We start from the raw sequence: 14,454 nt of genomic DNA on the forward strand, positions 1-14,454 counted from the left end.
TCTTTCCCTCCTGGGAGTATACATATAACCATTAGCTATAACATGCTGTTCAGATCAAGTTCTGTGTAAATCAGTCAACAAATACATGAATGGCTCAACCAGGATGAGTGGGCAGCAGCACAAAGTAGAAATGGGCTCTGGAAGCAGCTAAACCTAGGACTGAACTCCAGCGCTGCCACCTTCTGGCAAAGGGACTTTGGGCAAGTTGCTTAGCATCTCTGAGCCTCAGTCTCCTCATCTGGAAAATGGGAATAACACCTAACCTCTGAGGCTTGGAGACAATGCCAATGAAATGCGAGAGTGGTTGCAGTCCTCATCATTAATGAAAGGCAGTTACCACAAGATTTGCCTGCCACGGTTGAAAGGACAGTGTGTTAAAGGGACTCGCAAAGACCAGGGAGTGGGGAGAAACAAGAAAGGGGGAGCAAACTGAAAAAGCAAAGAACTAAAAGATACAAAATATAAAAGTACAATCAGAACTTAAAAGTAAGGTTACACTCCTGAGAGAACACTAAGGGGAAAAAAAAAAAATCAACACATAAGGTAGCATTAACCATCTCAAACCATCTACAAAGCTACAGCTGAAGAAATCCGGGAACACAAGAATGGAAAGTTAGGAACAGAACTAGATGATTTTTCAAAAATAGAACTTTGAAACCTAAACTAGTATATCAGAATAGAGAAAGCATCAACAGACCAGGAGTGTTCTCAGAGTCCTGCTAAAGAATCTGCCAAAGAGTAAAAAATGCATTCAAGGACTGCAGATGTAAAAACAGTAATGAACAAATAACAACAACAAAATGGTAATTTTGTGAGGTGAAGGATGTGTTGACTAACATTACTATAGTAAACGTTTCACAATACGTGTATCAAATCGCCACACTGTACACCTTAAACTTACACAGTGTTATGGGTCAATTATATCTCAAAAAAGCTTAGGGAAAGGGGGACCAGTAATGAACAACTAGCATAAGCAAGGGCATAAAAAGAAATACCTTGTTACTACTGAGATACCTGATGGAAACTCCAAACAGGCATGCACCCTGGCCTCAGAAAGAGGTGTGAACCCGAAAATGAACGTCATTAGGATCCGAGGGAGCCTGACTTGGGCTCCTCCTCTCAGTCTCTCTTTTCTAGATTTTCATCCCCATTTCATCTCTCCTCTGTTCATTCTTCCACTCCTCACTCTTCCTCCACAATCTGCACAGTACGAAACCTTCTCTCATTTCCAAGAGGATAACACACTCATTTTTCTTAGTTTAATGATTTCCTTGCTTCCCTTAAGTATTTGGCTCACACCTCTATTAATGTATTGTATCCTATTGTTTGCAAATACAGAAACTCATTACGTTTGACTTTCTCACCCCCATGATGTGGCCCAGAGCTTAAAGGGAGGACTCATATTTACCTACTGAATAAATGACTGCATCCTATCTAAATATATTAGGTATATTCGTAATACATTAGGTAAATTCCCAAACAGGAAATTTAGAGCACGAGCCAAACTAATCAGCTACATTTCTTAAAACTAAAAATCGAAATCCCATTCCACATCACTACCTATATAGTTCATTTCATATCATGCATTGACTCATCACTTACACATGGTGCTTTTTTCTTTTTTTCTCCTTGTTTTTAAGTTACTCCATTAGGGGCACCTTTGTAGCTGCATTATATCATTTCTGGAACAAGGTGGGAACATAAGTAAAATATACTGCTTTGGCAAAAAGAAAAGAAAAAGTAGGAGTGTGCCTCACATTCAATGAATATGAACATAAAATCTGAAGCTGATGGGAAAGCAGATGTAGCCAATGCATCATTTTAGTGATTCTCAAGCACAGCCCTAGAGCACTCTACCACTAAGGCTTAAGAGAAGTGGGGTTGAAGTCACTCACGCCTCAGTCCTACAGGGTAAGCACAGGACAGTCAGCACACCCTGTGAAACCGTACCACAGTCAAGCACACTTAAGTGATTAAAGCTCCCAGTGAGGCCACAATCCAGATCCTTAATCAACACAGAGGATAAGCTCCTGATACCTCGTACGATGGTGATCTTTAACTTTGCCGTATATGTTTTAGTCCCATCAAACTGGGCCCATTTTTTTTTGCTACTCTTTTAGAAAAGCTCACACAAATTATGGTTTCCCCAAGCCTTCATTTTTTATTACCTCATCCAAGGACCAGACTAGAGATTATACTTCCAGGAAAGCCAAAGTGTACTTATTGTGTTGAAGAAGACTAATAATAAGAGATGCTCTACTGAGTAAAGTCAGTCAGACAGAGAAAGACAAAATATCATATGATATTGCTTAAATGTGGAATCTAAAAAAATGGTACAAATGAACCTATTTACAAAACAGAAATTGAGTCACAGATGTAGAAAACAAATTTATGATTACCAAGGGGGAAAAGGGGGAGAAAAACTGGATGACTGGGATTGACATATACACACTACTGTATATAAAAGATAACTGATAAGAACCTACTGTAGGGCTTCCCTGGTGGCGCAGTGGTTAAGAATCCGCCTGCCAATGCAGGGGACATGGGTTCGAGCCCTCGCCCGGGAAGATCCCACATGCCGCAGAGCAACTAAGCCCGTGCACCACAACTACTGAGCCAGCGCTCTAGAGCCCGCGAGCCACAACTACTGAGCCCACGTGCCACAACTAATGAAGCCCGTGCACCTAGAGCCTGTGCTCCGCAACAAGAGAAGCCACCGCAGTGAGAAGCCTGTGCACCATAACGAAGAGTAGCCCCCGCTCACCACAACTAGAGAAAGACTGCACGCAGCAATGAAGATGCAACACGGCCAAAATAAATAAGTTTATAGGGGAAAAAAAAAAAGAACCTACTGTATAGCACAGGGAACTCTATTCGGTCCTCTGTAATGACCTATATGGGAATGGAGTCTGGAAGAGAGTGGATATATGTATACGTATGGCTGATTCACTTTGCTGTACAGCAGAAACTAACACAACATTGTTAACCAACTATACTCCAATAAAAAAATTAATTAGGACTTCACTGGTGGCACAGTGGTTAAGAATCAGCCTGTCAGGGCAGGGGACACAGGTTCGAGCCCTGGTCAAGGAAGATCCCACATGCCGCAGAGCAACTAAGCCCGAGCGCAGCCAACTACTAAGCCTGCGCTCTAGAGCCCACGTGCCACAACTACTGAAGCCCGCGTGCCTAGAGCCTGTGCTCCGCCACAAGAGAAGCTACCAGGACGAGAAGCCCGTGCACCACAACGAAGAGTAGGCCCCGCTCGCCGCAACTAGAGAAAGCCTGCGTGCAGCGATGAAGACCCAACACGGCCAAAATCAATTAATTAATTATTTATTTTAAAAAGATGCTCCTATAGGTACACAGAACATTATTCATGTTTAGAGTTAAAGTCCTTTATCTTCTCAATTGAAAAACCCCTGACACTCAGTTAGCTGCCTCTTTTGACTATTCCACACAAACCTATCATTTTGAGAAAGCCTGGTGCAGTGGCACATGCCTATAGCCCCAGCTACTCAGGAGGCTAAGGCAGGAGGATGGCTTGGGCCAGGACTTCCGGGCTGCAGGGCGCTATGCCAACTAGGCATCTGCACTAAGTTCAGCATTACTGGGGTGACCTCATGGGAATGGGGGACCACGGGGTTGCCTAAGGAGGGGTGAAGCAGCCCAAGTTGGAAAGAGAGCAGGTCAAAAGAGAAATGCATTAGAATCCAGTTCTAATACAACTTCTTATCACACTTTGGCTGTGGATAGATTTACAGAAAGTTGGAAGGGACACTAGAGCTCTTGTAACCCACTCACTTCAGCTGTTCCAGCAAGTAAGAATCTCACCCGTCTGAAATGGATGCTGTAAGAGCCTCAGCTAAAACTCATTTAGATCTGCCTTATATGCATGTCTTGCCAGGTGACAGAATCCTTGAGGGCAGGGAGATATCTTGGTTATATTTTCCAGACCTGTCTTGATGTTCAAGACTTAAAAACCTAGTAAATGGTCACTGAACTGAGCTGGATAAACGGCTTCTGCTGTGATTATTTTTATAAAATAGTACCACTCCTCTCTCCCCTTTGTGAATTTCCCCTTTTCTCTTCATCTCAGCTCAGACTCCTCCTTACTTCCCAGGAGAGAGTAGGTTCTACCACCTCAAGGAGAAACGTGAAGAATAAAACTGTTACTCACGGGAGGACGTCAGGATGGTTACCGATGAGTCTGCTCATCGACACACAGAGCCTTTCGTGTAAGTCATGGTTGACTTGGCCCCCAGCTTTAATGGCTTCAGCATTCCTTTCCAGCAAATCCAAAAGGAGAGGGCGCAGCTGGCGGCCAACCAGCACAGTACAGTCCTTATCCAGAAGTAACTGTGCTAAGGTACTCAAGATACACTGGCGATCTTGAGGTGTCCACACCTGAGAGAAAGGCAAAACAAAATTTCTACATAAATGATTTTCATGGGAGCTTCCCTGGTGGCGCAGTGGTTGAGAATCTGCCTGTTAATGCGGGGGACACGGGTTCGAGCCCTGGTCTGGGAAGATCCCACATGCTGCAGAGCAACTAGGCCCGTGAGCCACAACTGCTGAGCCTGCGCGTCTGGAGCCTGTGCTCCGCAACAAGAGAAGCCGTGATAGTGAGAGGCCCGCGCACCGCGATGAAGAGTGGCCCCCGCTTGCCACAACTAGAGAAAGCCCTCGCACAGAAACGAAGACCCAACACAGCAAAAATAAATAAATTAATTAATAAACTCCTACCCCCAACATCTAAAAAAAAAAGATTTTCATTTTTACTGCTATAGAAGAACAGAGTCCTGGCTTAAAATCAAACTATCCAATTGCCAGACTTCATAACTGAGTTTATCTTATAAAACACGGTGGGGGTTTTTTGGCAATAGAGGATTAGTTAATTGAATGTAAATGCTGTTACAAATAAGTTTCAGTCCACTGGGGTTTGAGGTAAAAGGACTGACACCAGGATTCCATGTAAAATGCTAGATAGCTTCAGCTTCCTTGAAAAGTAATGTTTCAGAGTCATAACAGTTTCCAGGGAATTCAGTGTTTCCCCCAACACCTTTGTCTTGGAGGAAAACAGGAATTAAATAAGAAAAAAATAAAGTGCAGTTAGTATGCAAAAGTGCCAACTCTCTTGAGGAAAGAATAAGGATAAGAAATCAGTTCCTGGAAATGAATGATGATATATCCCCATGAAGGCTTCAGATTTTAATTAATAAACAAGACAGATCCAAAACAGACAGCCACACTTTGATATGCAAGATGAAATAAACCACAAAATTCTAGTGCCTGGGCTCAGTATGTCCATAAGCATAAAAAGGAAAACTGAAAAGTATGTAAAAGGTCTCATATCGCTCGTGTGTATGCAAGTCTGCACAACCCTTGCTGCTGGGCAATGCGACAGAGGGTTTAAATTGCCTGAGGCGTATACCCTCTGACCCAGCAAGCCCAAGGCTATGAATTTATAGCCTAAAGGCTTTGACACTAAATGGTTATCTATAAGAGTACAGTTTGAGCACAACCTAAATACCATATTCAAAAATATAATAATTTTTTCCAAAGTTCCAAAGTTGTACTTGTAGGTAGTGTTAATAATTTATTCCATTTTATTACTTACTCGTGTTTCACCATATGAGCATACCACAACTTGTTTACCCTTTCACATGTTAATAGATATTTGCACTGTTTTCAGCTATCATCAATAAAGCTACCATGAACATTCATATACAAAAGATTGATGGACATATGTTCACTCCTCTCTCTCTTTTTTTGGTTTTTGGCCACGCTGCACAGCGTGTGGGATCTTGGTTCCCTGACCAGGGATCCAACCCGAGGCCCCTCCAGTGGAAGCACGGAGTCTTAACCACTGAACCACCAGGGAAGTCCTTCATTACTTTTTTTTTTTTTTTTGAGTGAAGTATTGTTGATTTACAAAGTTTTAAGTGTACAGCAAAGTGACTCAGTTATACATATATATACATACATATGTATATATTCTTTTTCAGATTCTTTTCCACTATAGGTTTATTACAACATATTGAATATAGTTCCCTGTGCTATACGGTAGGTCCTTGTTATTTATTTTATATATAGTAGTGTGTATCTGTTAATCCCAAATTCCCAATTTCTCCACCCCCCATATTTTCATTACTCTTAATCTTTTTATTACCAAAGAGTGAGATTGCTGGGTCACACAGTAACTGTATGCTCAACTTGATAATACATTTTTGGCCACGCTGCATGGCTTGCAGGATCCTAGTTACCCAACGAGGGATCAAACCTGGGCCCTCCGCAGTGAAAGCACGGAGTCCTAACCACTGGACCACCAGGGAATTCCAACTTTTATTTTTAATTTAAAAAAATTTTTAGGACTTCCCTGCTGGCACAGTGGTTAAGAATCCTCCTGCCAATGCAGGGGACACAGGTTCAAGCCCTTGTCCAGGAATATCCCGCATGCCATGGAGCAACTAAGCCCGTGCACCACAACTACTGAGCCTGCGCTTTAGAGCTCGCGAGCCACAACTACTGAGCCCACATGCCACAACTACTGAAGCCCGCAAGCCTAGAAGAGAAGCCCGTGCACCACAAGGAAGAGTAGCTCCTGCTCGCCGCAACTAGAGAAAGCCCGTGCGCAGCAACAAAGACCCAATGCAGCCAAAAATAAATAAATATAATAAATAAATTTTAAGATATTTTTCAATGTTTAACAGAAGTTGTTTTCCAGAGTATCTGCACCATTTCACATCCCCACCAGCAATATCTGAGCGCTTCAGTTGCTACATAACTTCACCAACACATAGTATTATCAGTCTTAATTTTAGCCATTCCAGTGGAGGTGGAGTGGTATATGGTATGAAGTATTTAATAGCCATTCATTTATCTTCTTTTGTGAATATTTATTCAAAACTTTTGCCCATTTTTAAATCGGGCTGTTCCTTTACTAACTATGATGGTGTTTGTAGACCCTCTGTATCAGCTTGAGGAAGTGTTGCTCTCTTCCTATGTTGTTTTTGTCTATTTCTTGAGTGAACTTTGGTAATTTATATTCTCTGAATGCTCCTGTCATCTAATTTATTGGCATACAATTTTTCATATTAGTTACTTATTTTTTTATTCTTTTCAAACTGTAATGGTGGCCTTCTTTCATTCCTAATAGTTTTGATTTTTCCCTTTTATTCTTGGTCAATCTTTTCAAAGAATCAGCTTCTGGTTTCACTGGTTTGCTATATTGTTTGTCCATTTTCTATTTCATTTGTTTCCACTGTTATCTTTATTACTTTTTTCCTTCTATTTATTTTGCGTTTAATTTGCTCTTCTTTTTCTAATTTCCTAAGATGGAAGCTTAAGAAATATCACTAATTTCAAACCACTTTTTCCAAATATAAGAACTTAATGTTATAAATTTCCCTCTAAAGGTTATGAATTTCCTTCTAATTGTTATTGCCTGCAACCCACAAATTGTTTAAGCTATCATACAGTTCAAAATATTTTCTGATTCTCCCAGTGATATCTTCTTTAGTCATCAGTTTCTTTTAATTTTCTTATTTAATCTCTAACATTTAGGGATTTTTCCCAGCATCATTTTGAGGGTTTTCCCCCCTAATTTAATCTCATTGGGGTAACTGAATATGCCTTGTATGATTTCAATTCTCCTAAATTTGTTGAGACTTGTTTAATGGCCCATCTTATGATCTATCTTGGTGAACGTTCCAGATATGCAGAGTATGTATTCTGCAATTACTGGACACAGCATTCTATAAATGCCAGTTAGGTCAGGTTTGTTGATGGTGTTCAAGTCTTCTATATCCTTACTGATCTTCTGTGTTTGTACTATCAGTGACCAAGGCTAGAGTGTTAAAAGTCTCCAATTATAATTTTGAGTTTCTCTATTTTTCTTTTTCTGTCACTTTTTGATTCATGCATTTTGACATTCTGTTATTAGGTATACATATATTTAGGGTTTCTTTCTTAATTTTGCACTACTGACATTTGGGGCTGGATAATTTCCTTGTTGTGAAGGCTACCCTGTGCACTAGAAGGTGTTCAGCAGCATCCCTGGCCTCTACACTCTAGACGCCTACAGCACACCCCCATCACAAGTTGTGACAACCAAAAAACATCTCCAGATTTGCTCCAGAAAGCAAAATTGCCCCCAGCTGAGAACCAGACTGGGTAAGAAAAAAAAAATTTCAAAAAGAAAATGGAAATATGATTGACAGAAAATAGTTTCTTTAAAAATTAAAAAAAAAGCAATATTTCATATACCATTTTAGAAAGCTTGGATTTTGATTCTGGAGACAGTGGGGAGCTCTTAGGCAGAATGACAATAGATTCAGATTTGTCTTATTAATGATAATTTATATTAAGTGACCAGAATAAGGATGGGAGATAATAGCTAAAGGGAACAGAGGCTTCTTTGTGAAGTAACAAAAGTGTTCCAAAATGGACTGTGGTGACCGTTGCATATATCTGTGAACAGAGCGAAAACCACTGAACTGTACACTTAAATGGATGAATTATATGGTATGTGAATTACATGCCAAAGCTGTCTTTAAAAAAATCTAATTATAGCTCATATGTATTGATTACTTACTATGGGTCAGGTACTGTGGTAAACTCCCCAAATGCATTATCTAGATCTCCCAACAATCTTATTTATAGCAATAATAACAGCAACCCATTTTATAGACAGCATTTACTATATTCTAGGCACCTAATCCTCATAGCAACCCATGAAGTAGGTAAAATTATCCCCATTTTACAGATAAGGAAACTGAAAAATAAAAAAGGGGTAAGGTCACAAAGCTAGAAGCAGAACCAGGAATCCATGTCACAGAATCTGGCTCCAGAGTCCCTGCTTTTAACTACTCTCTGTAACTATTTAGCGGCTACCATACGTAATACATATCATATCAAGAAACTGAGACTCAGGAGAGTCGAGCAACTTGTGGGAGGACCCAAAGGCAGTTAAATAAAAGAGAACAGTGGGACTTCCCTGGCGGTCCAGGGGTTAAGACTCCGCGCTTCCACTGCAGGCAGTGCAGGTTCGATCTCTGGTCGGGGAACTAAGATCCTGCAAACCGAGCGGCCAAAAAACAAAACAAAACAAGAAAAAGGGAGAGAGAATGGATGTGATCTTCAGCCGTACTTCAGCCCCAGTATCCATGCATATGCTCTTAAGCACTCTGCTCTTCCTCAACATAAACAGTGATCAAGGAGGTAAGATGTGACGCTGTGATTTATAAGAAATACAAATGAAGTCTTCGACCCTATTCCTGGCCGAGCTCCTAAAACCCCTGGAACTTCCTGTGATGAGAGAGAGAGATAAAGGTGTCTTGTTATGTTAATGTAGTGAATTGTGAAAAGCCGCTAAGATGGGAGCTGGTTGCCAGGAGAACCAATCATGTGATTAGAGTATTGGAACTTTCAGTTCCGTGCCCTCCCGGGAGGGCAGAGTTCAATCACCAACGGCCAGAGATTTAAAAAACTGTGCCAATGTAAGGAAGCCTCCATAAAAACCCAAAAGAACATGGTTCAGAGAGCTTCAGAGTTGGTTGTCCTAGTACGTAAAACATTTCTCTGAGTTCTGTGAGCCACTCTAACAAATTAATCAAACCCAAGGAAGAGGTCATTGGAACCTCCAATTTACAGCCTGTTGATCAGAAGCACAGGTGACAACCGGTGTGTATGTTGCGGGTGGGAGAAGTCTTTTAGGGCTGAGACTTTACTCTGAAGAATATGATGCTTTCTGCAGATAAACAGTGTCAGAACTGAGTTAACTGTAGGACACCAGCTGGTGTCTGAGACTTGCTTGGTGGTGGTGGAAAGAACACCCCCACGGTGCAATTAAGAGTCAGAACTGCAGGATGGTAACGATAGTAGGGAGGAAGTGAAAGGAACAGATCCAACACTGAGTAAGGAAAATCAGGAGGACTTGGCTATATGTGACAGAAAAGGAGTGAAAAGGGACTGGATAGAGAGACAGTGGTGTCACCAGCTGAGATAAAGAAAAAAAAAAAAGGAAGCACAAGGCTTCCCCGGTGGCGGTGGCGCAGTGGTTGAGAGTCCGCCTGCCGATGCAGGGGATGCGGGTTCGTGCCCCGGTTCGGGAAGATTCCACATGCCACGGAGCGGCTGGGCCCGTGAGCCATGGCCGCTGAGCCTGCGCGTCCGGAGCCTGTGCTCTGCAACAGGAGAGGCCACAACAGTGAGAGGCCCGCGTACCAAAAAAAAAAAAAAAAAAGAAAGAAAAAGGGAGCACAATCCTAAAAAATTCTTACTTCAGATCCCAAACTCCATGAGAAGCAATGTTTCAAAAACTTTGCTGGGACTTCCCTGGCAGTGCAGTGGTTAGGACTCCGTGCTTTCACTGCAGAGGGCCTGGGTTCAATCCCCGGCTGGAGAACTAAGATCCCACAAGCTGCATGGCTTTGCAAAAAGAAAAAAAAAAAAGCCTTTGCTTCCCAGTAAAAATTATTTTGCTTCCCAAAATAGGAGAAAAATAGAATGACAACACAATCAACTCTTCTCTGAGCGAAAGGCTTGAAACTATTACTGAAAATGGAAACGAACAAACCTGAAAAACATCTCTCAGATTGGATAGAATCTGAGACAGATAACGTGAGACAAGGAAAGGGGAAGCACAGGTGTCCCAATCTCCTTAATTCAACTAAACTTTTGAGTAGTTTTTAAGTTCCTTAGCATTACTATATAGTCTCAGAATCTACCTGAGTGGTTCACACTTCAAAATATCAGATTCTCTTAAAAACGGCTACAAACCATTTTTCTCATTTTACTCCCAATACATAAGCACCAATTTTATATCCAATTACAGTGGAGAATCATAAATAAATCCCCTATTGTCCATGGTCCATGAGCCCCAGCTTCAGAACCTCTGTTCTAAATGCAAGCCCACTTACAGAAAAATACTTCTAGCCACAATACATAATTCAGGAGCCTGTCACCACAAGCTCAGCTCATATAAACTGATCATCTCTTTCCTTAGTCTAGCCCACCAAAAATCCGTTTTCTTTCCTAGACCTCTCCATTTATGTTAGTGATTCCCTTCCCTGGGGGAATCAACAAGCCAGATAACCCCAGGCATATCTTCCACTGCTCCCTCCCCTTTACTATACACGTTCATTTGTTGTCACCAAACAGAAATGCCTCTCATGTTAGTTCCCAGCTACTCCAGACACAAAATACTGCTGTTGTTTCCTAAGCAATAGAATATATACGGTCTACATACTGGAATTAGAAAAAAAAAATTTCTACTCTCAAGAAGCTAACAGGACTTCCCCGGTGGTGCAGTGGTTAAGAATCCGCCTGCCAATGCAGGGGACACGGGTTTGAGCCCTGGTCCAGGAAGATCCCACATGCCGCGGAGCAACTAAGCCCGTGCGCCGGAACTACTGAGCCTGCGCTCTGGAGCCCGCGTGCCTAGAGCCCGTGCTCTGCAACAAGAGAAGCCACCACAATAAGAAGCTCGCGCACCGCAACGAAGAATATCCCCCGCTCGCCGCAACTAGAGAAAGCCCGCGCACAGCAACGAAGACCCAACGCAGCCAAAAATAAATATTAATTAATTTTAAAAAAGAAGCTAACAGATATTGGTGGGGGGGGGAAGCACAAAACACAAAGTTAAAATGCCACGTGAAAAAACTCAAGACAGCTGGTGGTAAACGAGAGTTCGCTCTTAAAAGGCCAGAGCACCCATTTCCCAGAAAACCAGTTGATAATTCCATGGCTTAGAAATTATGCACTCAATGTCTCGCTTTGTCCATCAGTTGTTTTCTGTGTTTATGAACGGTCTCTAAAGATAGACGCTAAATTCCCTGTGGGCAGAGACCTTAACGAATTTATGTCTCCGCAAAGTGCCACACTGTGTGCTAAGCAGAGCAGGAACACAATCAATGCTTGTCAGTGGGCCGAAAAGTCGGGACTGGGCAGACAGGAAACATTCACCCCAGCTAACAGGGGTGGCTGGACTCGGCACACTTAGATAATACACATGTCAAAAGGGCAGACACGCAACCTCAATTACAGAAAAACCACCCACATTTCTCTCCGAAGGCCACGTCTGCCGCACGCAGTCAGGGCGCTGCAAGGGGGTAAGTCGGTGGAGAGGAGAAGGCAAGGCTTTCCCCCTGAGAAAAACAAAAGGCTTCTTCCTGGCTCCTCAAACGCGCGCGGACGCCTCCGCCACGGGCCAGCCCTGGGGAGCGGGCCAGAGTGACAAGACGCCGCTTTCCTGTCCCCTGTGTCTCCGCGCGCCCCGCGCGCCCCATGGCACGCGCCAGGGGGTGGTGGGGGCGGCCGGGCGCTTTCCCTCTCGCTCCTTCTCTTACCTGCTTGACCAAGAACCTGCCCAGCTCGCTGCGACTCTTCTCGTTCTTCGCAGCGATTAACCGCAGAGGCGCGGCCGCCACCTCCAGCAAGAGGTGCTCCATGACCGCGGGACCTCAGCCCCAGACGGCCACCGACGCTCCCTGCTTCGCGCTCAGAGCCCCCGAGCCGCTGAGGTCCCCGCGCCGGGGCTGCCACCAACTACGCCCCCAGAGAAAACAACCGCCGCTTCTCCGCGGACACCCTGAGAGCAACAGCACACGTGGGGGGAGCACGCGGCGCACTGCGTCACCGGCCTGCGACGGCGCCGGCCTGCGACGGCGCCGGCCCCGCCCCGCGACGCCGGCCCCGCCCCCTCGGCACCTGAAACGCGGGCGTCCGTATCCGGCCAACTCCCGCTGGGGAATCCGAGCAGAAATGGCTTTTAGAGCCGAGGCGAGAGCTTGCTGTGGTGGGAGGTTCAGAGACGACGAGTGGTGGGATAGCGAGACAGAAGATTCCGCCATGCGGGAGAAGCTAGGGAGCCTATAGGGAGCTGTGGGATCCTCCTGCCTCCTTCTGCCTCAACAGGCGAAAAGATCAGATAGGAAAGAAAAGCAGACTCGCCCCTTCTGACCCAGCAATTCCCTTTTTAGACCTCTGGCCTGTGGAAATTCACACCCAAGTGTAACAAGCATAGCCCTGGCAGCATTCTTTTTTTTTTTTTTTTTTTTTGGCAGCGTTGGGTCCTCGTTGCTGTGCGCGGGCTTTCTCTAGTTGTGGTGAGCGGGGGCTACTCTTCGTTGCTGTGCGCGGGCTTCTCATTACGATGGTCTGTCTCGTTGCGGAGCACGGGCTCTAGGCGCGCGGGCTTCAGTAGCTGTGGCTCGTGGGCTCTAGAGCGCAGGCTCAGTAGTTGTGGTGCACGGGCTTAGTTGCTCTGCGGCATGTGGGATCTTCCCGGACCAGGGCTCGAACCCGTGCCCCCTGCATTGACAGGCGGATTCTTAACCACTGCGCCACCAGGGAAGTCCCTTGAAGCTTTCTTAATATAAATATTGGATATAAATGTTAAGATGGGTGATAAAAGAAATGTTCACATATTGACATATATGAAAGTCATTCTTGGCTTATACATGAGTTAACTTGAATTTTATGCTAACTAAAATAGCCTGTTTATGGCCTATCAGACATAAATTGTATATCTGCTCTAATTATTAAAAGAGCACACTGACCAGAAGTAAAGAATGTCCATGTTAAATATAAAGATTAAATGTCTCTCTTCCTGGGATGCTAATGCTAGTACTCCTTTAATGATAAGGCTTCCTTTACAGGTGCCAAGGCCATGCTGGCTTGCTGTGTACTTGCTGATCTGTGTGTATGTTGTTGTTATTTTTTAAAACCTTGAAGGAATGTAACCCTGTCTTGTTTAATGTTCTTTGTTCTGACAAGATATAAAACTGTGCTGGAAACCATGCTTCTCTGGAGCAGCTTCTCAGAGTAATCTGGGAAGCTGGCTTCCAGGCTAGTCCTTAGTTTGGCTCAAATAAAACTCTTTTCTATTCTTATTATAGATTATTGATTGTTTTCATTGACATGGGAATGAAATAAAGTATGTAAGGTATAGAATAGTCTTTAGGCACTGTGAGAGGGGAGTAGAAAAGTACATAAAAATTAACAGTACATTTACGTCAAGTTCATAAACAAGCCAAAATAATGACAAAGTCAGACTAGTGGTTGCTTTTGGGGGGTGTTGCTTGCAAAGGGCCTAAGGGAACCTCCTAGGGAGATGGAAATGTTTCATTATCTTCCCCTGGGTTGTGGTTACTCTGGTAGATACAAAAGAGAAAAAAATTAACTACATTTAAGATTTGTGCACTTTTGTAAATTCTACCTCTAAAAAGTGTTTTAAAAGGGAGTAGATCTTTCTGAACTGACATGGGTAGATCTCCAAAGGAAGTTTAAACCTTTAAAAAATGTATTTCAATTTGAATTTTTGTCCAGGATTTGAATGTTTGCTCCTTGGGGAACTCAAACTCAACAGCAGAACTTTCAGAACAAGTGAACTATGAAAACGGGACAGAATACATTTCCAAATAAATAATATTTTTAAATTTCCAAGAAGAG

General features: G+C 43.3%; 1 protein-coding gene across 3 annotated transcripts in view; it reads right to left on the reverse strand.

Annotated features, from left to right (window-relative positions):
* Positions 1 to 12,594, reverse strand: part of MDN1 (midasin AAA ATPase 1) — a 157,693-nt gene extending 145,099 nt beyond the window's left edge. For 2 of the 3 annotated variants that reach the window (XM_081250562.1, XM_081250561.1), the window contains exons 1-2: positions 12,351 to 12,588; positions 4,181 to 4,407 (exon numbers count right to left, since the gene is read on the reverse strand). In XM_081250562.1, the coding sequence (XP_081106688.1) occupies positions 4,181 to 4,407; positions 12,351 to 12,452 (329 nt within the window). In that variant the 5' untranslated portion in view covers positions 12,453 to 12,588. Of the gene's footprint in view, positions 1 to 4,180; positions 4,408 to 12,350 lie in introns of all 3 variants that reach the window. The other variant, XM_081250560.1, reaches the window with a different exon arrangement.
* Between the last annotated feature and the right edge of the window lie 1,860 nt (positions 12,595 to 14,454).

The sequence above is a fragment of the Mesoplodon bidens genome (assembly GCF_964165515.1).
Source record: "Mesoplodon bidens genome assembly, chromosome: 12".
NCBI lineage: Eukaryota > Metazoa > Chordata > Mammalia > Artiodactyla > Ziphiidae > Mesoplodon > Mesoplodon bidens.